The following is an 11,741-nucleotide window of genomic DNA, read 5'->3' as shown; positions in this document are numbered from 1 at the left end:
AAGAAACATGGTTTTGTGGTTGTTTTTTTTTAACACATTCCTCCTGAGAATAACTACACAATATTGGGATATAATCCCTATGGACTTTCATGAAAATAAAAATGCTGCTTTGTGTTGTCATTTAGCATTGTAGAACACTTACAATACCATCAACAAGAAGTAGCTTTTCTTCCTAGGTAGTCATCCCAGCCACAATATCCTAAAAAAGATCGTTAGGGTTGAAAAGGATATATGGTTTTTTATGTCTGTGAGTCTTACCTGTTTAACTATTAACATAGTGTATTTAAGCCAGAATTAGTTTGTTCTATAGGTAAATGCTAAATAAGTGGCTGGAATACACTTTGTTTCTATTGGATACTTAAATGGAATATTGAGGTGATAGCAGAGGTCAGAAGGTGAGAACATGACACTTTCTTATTTAATTTCCTGTTTTGTAATTGAAACACTTTTATATGTCAACTGTAAAAGAGCTTTGTGTGTGTTACTAGGTGAAGTTGAATTCTTAATTTAGATCCCTTTTTATTCAAGTTTCTGAAAACTAGAACAAAATCCACAACAGAAATGTGCATCGATTTGAATGGGTTGTTCTTCTCACAGGAGCCATGAGGTCTAGGTTCTCTTGTTAGCATAGAGATAATGGGGGCGTTCCTTTGTGGAGAGTAACACTTGTGGCTGCTGAATGTGTACTTTGGGACTATCTGCCTGCTCTGTTGTCTTCACAGATGTCTAACTCTGAGCTCATGAAGAATGGAAGCCTGTCCCTCTGCACTGAATTCACATTGGTGGCCTTTTCTTCTCTAGCAGAGCTGCAGCTTGTCCTCTTTGTTGTGTTCTTGGTTCTCTACTTGTTTACAGTGGGAGGAAACCTCACCATCATCTGTGTGATCTGGACCACACCTTCTCTACACACGCCCATGTACTTCTTCCTGGCCAACCTCTCCTTCCTAGAGATGTGCTATATCAGCAGTGTGGTGCCTCAGATGCTGGTGCACCTGCTGGTACAGCTCAAGACCATAAGTGTGGCAGGCTGTGCAGCTCAGATGTATGTATTCACCATCTTGGGGCTGACAGAGTGTTGCCTTCTGGCAACTATGGCTTATGATCGCTTTGTGGCTATTTGTTACCCACTACATTACACTCTGTGGATGGACCCTTCTGTCTGTCTGAAGTTGGCTGGTGCATCTTGGATGACTGGGATCCTGGTAGAATCAGCCCAGACCACCTGGATCTTCACTCTGCCCTTTTGTGGAGCAGGAACAATTCAACACTTTTTCTGTGACATCATGCCTGTGGTAAAATTAGCTTGTGTGGATACTTCCCAGAATGAAATGGTGATATTTATTATTTCTCTTATCTTCATTATGAGTCCCTGTCTCTTCATTCTATGCTCTTATGTCCGCATTATTCTGACCATCTTGAAAATGCCCTCAGCAGCAGGCAGACACAAAGCTTTCTCCACCTGCTCCTCTCATATCCTGGTTGTTTCTCTTTTCTATGGCACTGCCTTATTCACTTATCTCCAACCCAAGAGTTCACACACCCCAGACACAGACAAGGTTACTGCTCTCATGTACACTGTGGTCACCCCTGCTCTGAATCCTGTTATCTATACGTTGAGGAACAAAGAAGTGAAAGAAGCCTTTCAAAAGGTAACACAGAGGAAACTTCATAGACAAATAGACTAGTTTAGTGTCTGAGGCTGAAATTTTTACCACAGTACAGAGTTTCTCCAACTCCTCATGATTCCTTTATCACATGTTGTTAGTGAAGTGTTGATAATCCAGTAACCGGAAGATAATTATGTGTGTTTCATAGTTTTCAGTGTGAACAACTAAAAAGTAACTCAATCATTAATTTATCCATTCAAATATTTTAATGGTACTTGGAACTGAACTCAATCTAAGACAGTGTACTGCTATCAAACTAAATATGGTTCTTTTCTTTTTTTCTTTTTACTTGAACTTTCAGATAAATCTTGAACTCACTCTATATCCCTGTTAGGACGTGGATCCATGGTTTTCACTTCTTAGTCTTAAAAGTCTGGAATTACAAAGCAGAACTAAGTCTGGTTTACTTAAATCTATTCAAATTTTCAACTTCAGTGTGTAAATTGTGAGAATATTGTAAAGCAAAATACAAAAATATATTTCCCTTTAGATCTAATAAAGTATGGAGTACATTCTTTATGCCATGAAAATTTGTTTAACGTTTGATCCTAGAAGGTTGAGAAATCTCTTTCCATCCCTCGATTGCTCTTGACTAGAATAGATTTGTGTAAATAGTCAGGAATTCCTGTTTGTGTAAAACATTTGGATTTGAACTTTGGAAATGGTAAATTATAGTGGAGAGATATAGAAGGAACACTCTCAATAATAAAGTAGAAATAAACTAATGTGATATAATTGATATACCTGTATTTATTACTCATAATATTCCACATCTAGAATTAACTAAAATGCCAATCTATTGGGCACACCTGTGAGGTTTTTTGTTTTTGTTTTTTGTTTTTTTTAAAGCTAATTATGGTAGAAAGACCCAAATGAAATCCAGATCATTTGAGGTTGAAAGGCTCACATTTAATCATGCACCTTCTCATGGCATACTATATACAGGACAAGAAGAAGGAAGCTTTTACCCTTTGCTTGTTTGCCTGGCTCTCCTCTACATTCATTTCTTTACTGACCTTAGAGTCTACTTCTTTGTGATTCTAGTCTCCAGGTAAGACATCCAACCTTGTAGACTAAGAAGTATTAGATTCTTGAGTTTCTTTTGGGAGATAGCCATTTTTGATTGGCTGGACCACAGCCTGTGAGACATTCTTATAAATAAAATAAATGAATAGATGCAAAATGAAATTTAGACTCTCCCTGCATAGTCTCTGGTTGTGGGTCATTGTAGCCTCTCCCATCTGTTGCTAGAAGAAGCCTCTCTGATGATAACTGGACAAGGTACCAGTCTATGAGTATAATAGAATATTGTTAAGAATCGTTTCTTTCTTTTTTTTCTTTTTCTTTTTCCATTTGTGTTTGGCCTAGCCTAGGTATCTGAGCTACCCAGTCTCTGGTTCCCGGCAATCCAGGCAGTGTAGGGTATGGGCTCCCTCTAGTGGTGCAGGCCTCACTTTAAACCAAACATTGCTGGCCGCTCCCACAAATTCTGTACCATCATTGTCTCAGCTCACCTTGCAGGCAGGACAGATTGTAGGTAAAGGGTTTGTGTATGGGTTAGTGTCCAGGTTTCTCTTTCTGCATCCTGCAGAGTATCTTCCACTGTCAATGAGACTAGAACTTAAGGTTGAAGGTTCCACGTCAATACCAGTTGAACCTCTCTATGTTAAATGAGTTGTATGGGATCCTATTCTATTTCCTCTTCTCAGGGAATGAATCTTCCCCTCTATAACTGTCTCTTTCCCTAACCTCTCTAGGGATTATAGTAAGACTATCAAGTACTTAACAGCTATTATCCAGGTATATGTGAATACATACCATATTTTTCTTTTTGGGTCTGTGTTACCTCATTCAGGATGATTTATTTTTCTACTTGCTTGAATTGCCTGTAATTTCATGATGTCATTTTTAACACTTGAGTAATACACCATTGTGCAAATCTACCACATTTTATTATTCATCCTTCAATTGATGAACACCTAGGTTGTTTCTAGTTTCTGGCTATTGTGAATAATGCTGGAATGAGCACAGTAGACAAAGTGTCCTTGTAGTAGGGCAGAACAACCTTTGGGTATATACTCCAAAATGTTATAGCTGGATCTTGAGATAGATCAAACCAATTCCTCATTTTCTGATGATCTGCTACACTGATTTCCACAGTGACTGTAGAAGTTTGCACTCCCAACTGCACTGGAGGAGTGTTCCTCATCTTTCACATCTTCACCACCATGAGCTGTCACCTGTTTTATGGATTGTAGCCATTCTGACAAGTATAAAATGAAATCTCACAGACATTTTGATTTGCATTTCCCTGGTGACTAATAATGTTGATCATTTATTTAAGCAATTCTTTCTCATCCATTTGAGATTCCTCTATTGAGAATCTGTTTTTAAAAATACAGATTGTCTGGAAAGAACATTGGATAACTTGAACATTTCTGACTCCTGGGAAAATGTGGTTATGAATCTCGAATTCTCATGAGAATCTTCATTATCACTTCAAGATCCAATATAGAAAATGAGGACATGAAAAGTCCTTAAGATTAGGATTGATTTATTTCTTATGACACTGTGGGTAATACAAAGAAAATTATTTAATGCATGGACCATATAACTACACTAAATAGAGAACTTGAACATAAACATCTCCCTGAAAAACAATTGCTACCATTTGGATGCCTGCTGAATTCTCAGTTAATTAAAAATTAAAATAACTTTAAAATACTTTCAAAATTAGAATGAAAGCAATGATTCAAGCACTTCCTAATGAGAGACTTTCCAGGGAAGAATGTAATTATCACGATGATCTTATCTATTGAGATGTGATGGCAGACTTTGAGCTGTTCATTTCTTGAAAGAAACGTTTCATCATTGGGCTGCCTCACTCAGGATGATATTTTCTAATTCCATCCATTTGCCTAAGAATTTCATGAGTTCATTAGTTTAAATAGCTGAGTAGTATTCCATTGTGTAAATGTACCACATTTTCTGTATTCATTCCTCTTTTGAGGGACATCTGGGTTCTTTCCAGCTTCTGGCTATTATAAATAAGGCTGCTATGAACATAGTGGAGCATGTGTACTTATTACATGTTGGAGCATCTTTTGGGTATATGTGAGGAGCGGGTGTGTCAGCAGTCCCAAAGGCGCCAGGGATTGCAGCTAAGTCATATGACTTGCACCTGACTTCCTCATAATAAACCACAAACATCTTGAGAGCTGCGCAGGTGTACCAGGATACCGGTGAATCCATTTTGATGGAGATATGCCCCTGCTGCCCTGATTAGCTGAAGCTGCGTGCCTGGTGAGGTGGCGTGGCCTGCTGTGTGTGGATGGGAACGGAGAGTATAAAAGAGTGAGAGGCCCAGGGTTCGAGAGAGATATAAACAAGAAGAAACAGGACTGAATAAACTGCTGTTAGAAGGACTGGTGGTCATGTCGTTCTTGCTGGTCGAGAGCGGACGCGACAGGTATATGCCCAGGAGTGGTATAGCTGGGTCCTCAGTACTATGTCCAATTTTCTGAGGAATAGCCAGGATGATTTCCTGAGTGGTTGTACCATCTTACAATCCCACCAGCAGTGGAGGAGTGTTCTTCCTGATTGAGGTAAACCAATCACAAAAGAACACACATGGTGTACACTCACTGATAAGTGGATATTAACCCAGAAGCTCAGAACACCCAAAATACTGTGGGGAGCGGGTGTGGCGGCAGTCCCAAAGGCGCCAGGGACTGCAGCTAAGTCATATGACTTGCACCTGACTTCCTCATATAAGACACAAACATCTTGAGTGCTGCGCAGGTGTACCAGGATACAGGTGAATCCAATTTGGTGGAGATTTGCCCCTGCTGCCCTGATTAGCTGAAGCCTCGTGACTGGCGAGGGGGCGTGGCCTGCGGTGCCTGGATGAGAGAGAGTATAAAAGGAGTGAGAGGCCCTGGGTTCAGGGGAGATATAAACAAGAAGAATCAGGACTGAATAAACTGCTGTTAGAAGGACTGGTGGTCGCGTCGTTCTTGCTGGTCGAGAGCGGGCGCGACAATTGGTGGCCTGTACGGGGAACCGACTCCCCCACGGAGTTCAGAACTTTCAGCAGTCAGTGGTTGCCGGCAGGGTAAGTTCACGGTGAGTGAAACTTGCGACCCCAGGAGTTTGGGAAGGACCTCGGATAAAATAGAGGTGAGCATAAAGTTGCCAGGAAGTAGGCACAAAGTAACCCAGGAGTTTGGGAAGGACCTCGGATAAAATAGAGGTGAGCATAAAGTTGCCAGGAAGCAGGCACAAGGTAACGAAAGGTTCCCGGCTTTGGGACAAGTTAAGGTTCCCGGTTTGGGGACAAGTTAAGGAACTATGATAACCTCAGTGTAGTGATCAATAGATCCTCACTGTGTAGTTATGCTTTTTTCTTCCATTGACCCTTTGTGGGTAGGTCTGATAGTTTTGGTCTTGTTTGTTCTGATATATGGACTCTGTTACTGTTTGAATCGAGAGGCAGTCAAGACAGGTCAGAAAATCCTTACAGAGCAACAAGAAAGTATGTCGGAAGAGAAGGGCTTAAAAAGAAAAAGGAAAAAGAAAGGAGACACAGTGTTATCAGGTGGTCAGAAAGGACGAAACAAAAGAGCCGAGGCAGAGGAGGAAGGCGAATTAGCTTCTGCGCCTCCTCCCTATGCCTCCTCAGCAGCCACCTATAGGCAGACCTTCTGTCCAGAGATTTGGCGTATTGACTCCCCAGATGGACACACAGGTGATTGAGGTTATGGTCTCATTACCACGAGGTATTGTGTCCATCTCCCCTGGGGATCGACCAGATCAGGTGTTGACGTGGGCGAGAGGGTCTGTTTGTGTGTTTCCACAGGACCAGACAGAACCTCTTTGGGTGCTGGAGAGATTGGTGAGACGCTGCAAGAATGAGGCTCCTGATCCTGTGGATGTGGTGGATGGTCCCACAAGCACAAAGGATGGAGCCGAGATGGGAGATCCTTTCGGTATTCCAGAAGCCGATACCAGCTCGACATGACATTCAAATTTTTCCACGCTTTTTGATCCCTGAATTCCCCCTAAAGAGATAGCCCCGCTGGCCATCTATCCCTTGCTTCAGGGAAGATGAGCGGGGATGAGAGCCCTGGGATGTATGCTTGTTATAGTGTGTGTGTGTTTTGTGTTTGGCACATGTGTTAGGTGCAGAGTGTGCGGCCCGCACTTTAGCCATGGTAGCGTAGGCTTTTGCTGCAGTGGAGGCGGGACAATCTCCTCAGATTCGGTTTGCCGCTCTAAAAGAAATTATGCTGCGTTATGCCGTGGGGTGCGAGGCTAAGCACTGCACAGAGGATAGCTTGCTGTTGGCATCCTGTGGAAGGCATGTCTGATTGCATGAAGGTTCAGTGTCCTAGTTCCCTTCCCCCAGGAAAAACGACACGGGAGCTGGCCAAGACCTCTCTGGGTGATGAGCCTAAGGATGGTTTTGTGTAAGGCCCCTATGCTTGCACACTGGGGATCAGACCTCTACCTTCACCCATGAGGCTTGCTTGCAGCAATTAAGATCTGGCCATAGGTTAATTAACATCCTGGCCTTTTGATGCACCTGCCACAAGCAAAACACAATCTCCCCAGGTGTGGCTTGGCTTGATAGAGAGGTAGTCAGTGATAAGACTCCCTGGGCATGTCACCAACCTAAGACAGGGATCAGACCAATGCTGTTTGTCTCCCAAAGACAGGTAAGGGGCATGGTTGCGAGGGGCTATCTACAGACATTCTCTCTGCTAAAAAAGAAAAAAGGGGGAATTGTGGGGAGCGGGTGTGACGGCAGTCCCAAAGGCGCCAGGGACTGCAGCTAAGTCATATGACTTGCACCTGACTTCCTCATATAGGACACAAACATCTTGAGTGCTGCGCAGGTGTACCAGGATACAGGTGAATGCAATTTGGTGGAGATTTGCCCCTGCTGCCCTGATTAGCTGAAGCCTCGTGACTGGCGAGGGGGCGTGGCCTGCGGTGCCTGGATGAGAGAGAGTATAAAAGGAGTGAGAGGCCCAGGGTTCGGGGGAGATATAAACAAGAAGAATCAGGACTGAATAAACTGCTGTTAGAAGGACTGGTGGTCTCGTTGTTCTTGCTGGTCGAGAGCGGGCGCGACAAAATACAATCCACAGACCTAATGAAGCTCAAGAAGAAGGAAGACCAAATGGATATTCTATAGTTCCTTCTTAAAAGGGGGAACAAAATACCCATGGGAGGAGATACAGAGACAAAATGTGTAACATAGACTGAAAAAGGCCATCCAGAGACTGCCCCACCTGAGCATTCATTCCACATAAAGTCACCAAACCCAGACACTATAATGGATGCCAACAAGTGCTTGCTAACAGGAGCCTGATATAGCTGTCACCCAAGAGGCTCTAACAGTGCCTGACAAATACAGAGGTGGATGCCCTCTGCCAACCATTGGACTGAGCACAAAGTTCCCAATGGAGGAGCTAGAGAAAGGGCCAAAAGGAGCTTGCAGCCCCTTTGGAGAAACAACAATATGAAACAACCTGTACCCCTAGAGCCAAAGAGTACACATGGAGGGACCCATGGCTCCAGCTTCATATGTAGCAGAGGATGGCTTTTATGGAGGAGAGGCCCTTTGTTCTGAGAAGGCTCACTGTCCCAGTATAGGGGAATGCTAGAAGAGGGAAGCAGAAGTGGGTGGGTTGGTGAGCAAGGGGATGTGGTGTGGGATAGGGAGATTTTTGGAGGGGAAACTAGGAATGGGGATAAAATCTGAAATATAAATGAAGAAAATATCTAATAAAAATGGAAAAAAAACAATAATAGAAAAATTGGTAATCCAAAAGATAAAAAAGAAAAGAAACTATTTCATCAAAGTTTTTCAATAGTTCAATGGGAAATTCAAAATTTTTTGGTGATGCATGCTTTTTATGCTACCTCAACTAAAAGATTGTTAGTGAAGGGTTGGAAATGCCTATGTGGGATATTTAGAGTCCGTCTGTGTTCTAAGCTAACTTGTATTTCAGAGATCTGAGTGGTAACTTTGTAATAGAGCTTCATAAAGATTGCTATGGCACAGTCCTGAGAGTTTCTAGTTGATCATGGCATCAATTAAAAACATCTAGTTTACTATATGTATCTTTAATGAAACAAATGATAACAATATATTATTTTTTGGACATATAATAAGAAAACAGACGCCAAATTGCATAAGAAACATGGTTTTGTGGTTGTTTTTTTTAACACATTCCTCCTGAGAATAACTACACAATATTGGGATATAATCCCTATGGACTTTCATGAAAATAAAAATGCTGCTTTGTGTTGTCATTTAGCATTGTAGAACACTTACAATACCAACAACAAGAAGTAGCTTTTCTTCCTAGGTAGTCATCCCAGCCACAATATCCTAAAAAAGATCGTTAGGGTTGAAAAGGATATATGGTTTTTTATGTCTGTGAGTCTTACCTGTTTAACTATTAACATAGTGTATTTAAGCCAGAATTAGTTTGTTCTATAGGTAAATGCTAAATAAGTGGCTGGAATACACTTTGTTTCTATTGGATACTTAAATGGAATATTGAGGTGATAGCAGAGGTCAGAAGGTGAGAACATGACACTTTCTTATTTAATTTCCTGTTTTGTAATTGAAACACTTTTATATGTCAACTGTAAAAGAGCTTTGTGTGTGTTACTAGGTGAAGTTGAATTCTTAATTTAGATCCCTTTTTATTCAAGTTTCTGAAAACTAGAACAAAATCCACAACAGAAATGTGCATCGATTTGAATGGGTTGTTCTTCTCACAGGAGCCATGAGGTCTAGGTTCTCTTGTTAGCATAGAGATATGGGGGAGTTCCTTTGTGGAGAGTAACACTTGTGGCTGCTGAATGTGTACTTTGGGACTATCTGCCTGCTCTGTTGTCTTCACAGATGTCTAACTCTGAGCTCATGAAGAATGGAAGCCTGTCCCTCTGCACTGAATTCACATTGGTGGCCTTTTCTTCTCTAGCAGAGCTGCAGCTTGTCCTCTTTGTTGTGTTCTTGGTTCTCTACTTGTTTACAGTGGGAGGAAACCTCACCATCATCTGTGTGATCTGGACCACACCTTCTCTACACACGCCCATGTACTTCTTCCTGGCCAACCTCTCCTTCCTAGAGATGTGCTATATCAGCAGTGTGGTGCCTCAGATGCTGGTGCACCTGCTGGTACAGCTCAAGACCATAAGTGTGGCAGGCTGTGCAGCTCAGATGTATGTATTCACCATCTTGGGGCTGACAGAGTGTTGCCTTCTGGCAACTATGGCTTATGATCGCTTTGTGGCTATTTGTTACCCACTACATTACACTCTGCGGATGGACCCTTCTGTCTGTCTGAAGTTGGCTGGTGCATCTTGGATGACTGGGATCCTGGTAGAATCAGCCCAGACCACCTGGATCTTCACTCTGCCCTTTTGTGGAGCAGGAACAATTCAACACTTTTTCTGTGACATCATGCCTGTGGTAAAATTAGCTTGTGTGGATACTTCCCAGAATGAAATTGTGATATTTATTATTTCTTTTATCTTCATTATGAGTCCCTGTCTCTTCATTCTATGCTCTTATGTCCGCATTATTCTGACATTCTTGAAAATGCCCTCAGCAGCAGGCAGACACAAAGCTTTCTCCACCTGCTCCTCTCATATCCTGGTTGTTTCTCTTTTCTATGGCACTGCCTTATTCACTTATCTCCAACCCAAGAGTTCACACACCCCAGACACAGACAAGGTTACTGCTCTCATGTACACTGTGGTCACCCCTGCTCTGAATCCTGTTATCTATACGTTGAGGAACAAAGAAGTGAAGGAAGCCTTTCAAAAGGTAACACAGAGGAAACTTCATAGACAAAGAGACTAGAGTCCGAGGCTGAAATTTTTACCACAGTACAGTTTCTCCAACTCCTCATGATTCCTTTATCACATGTTGTTAGTGAAGTGTTGATAATCCAGTAACCAGAAGATAATTATGTTTGTTTCATAGTTTTTAGTGTGAACAACTAAAAAGTAACACAATCATTAATTTATCCATTCAAATATTTTAATGGTACTTGGAACTGAACTCAATCTAAGGCGGTGTACTGCTATCAAACTAAATATGGTTCTTTTATTCTTTTCTTTTTACATGAACTTTCAGATAAATCTTGAACTCACTCTATATCCTTGTTAGGACTTGGATCCATGATTTTCTCATCTTAGTCTTAAAATCTGGAATTACAAAGTAGCACTAAATCTGGTTTATTTAAATTTATTCAAATTTTAAACTTCAGTGTGTAAATTGTGAGAATATTATGAAGCATAAAACAAAATATATTTCCCTTTAGATCTAATAAAATATGGAGTACATTCTTTATACCATGAAAATTTGTTTAAAGTTTGATCCTAGAAGGTTGAGAAATCTCATTCCATTTCTCGCTGACTCTTGACTAGAATAGATTTATGGAAATAGTCTGGAATTTTTGTGTGTGCAAAACATTTGGATTTGAACTTTGGAAATGGTAAATTATAGTGGAGAGATATAGAAGGTACACTGTCAATAATAAAGTAGAAATAAACTAATATGATATAATTGATATACCTGTATCTGTTATTCACAATATCCCACATCTAGAATTAACTAAAATGCCAATCAATTGAGCACACCTGTGATGTTTTTTTCTTTTTTAAAAGTTAATTAGGGCAGAAAGACCCAACTGAAATCCAGATTATTTGAAGTTGGAAGGCTCACATTTAATCATACACCTTCTCATGGCATACAATATAAAGGACAAGAAGAAGGAAGCTTTTACTCCTTGTTTGTTTGCCTGGCTCTCCTCCACATTCATTTCTTTACTGACCTTAGAGCCTACTTCTTTGTGATTCTAGTCTCCAGGTAAGACATCCAGCCTTGTAGACTAAGAAGTTTTAGATTCTTGAGTTTCTTTTGGGAGATAGCCATTTTTGATTGGCTGAAACAGAGCCTGTGAGACATTCTTATAAATCAAATATATAAACAGATGCAGAATGCAAATTTAGACTCTCTCTGCATAGTGTCTGGTTATGGGTCAT

The 11,741-nt window shown here is 41.1% G+C and overlaps 2 protein-coding genes across 2 annotated transcripts; both read left to right on the top strand.

Moving 5' to 3' along the window:
- The first annotated feature begins 740 nt into the window (after window positions 1-740).
- On the top strand, window positions 741-1,685 carry Olfr247 (olfactory receptor 247). Its single transcript, NM_146269.2, has one exon. It carries the CDS (start codon window positions 741-743, stop codon window positions 1,683-1,685), a length of 945 nt encoding a protein of 314 aa, NP_666381.2.
- A 7,906-nt stretch (window positions 1,686-9,591) lies between these two features.
- Olfr819 (olfactory receptor 819) lies at window positions 9,592-10,554 on the top strand. The gene has a single exon (NM_001165944.1). It carries the CDS (start codon window positions 9,592-9,594, stop codon window positions 10,552-10,554), a length of 963 nt encoding a protein of 320 aa, NP_001159416.1.
- Window positions 10,555-11,741: the final 1,187 nt, after the last annotated feature.

Source organism: Mus musculus, chromosome 10 (assembly GCF_000001635.26).
Source record: "Mus musculus strain C57BL/6J chromosome 10, GRCm38.p6 C57BL/6J".
NCBI lineage: Eukaryota > Metazoa > Chordata > Mammalia > Rodentia > Muridae > Mus > Mus musculus.
Note: the sequence above shows the minus strand (reverse complement) of the source record. Positions and strands in the feature narration are given on the sequence as shown.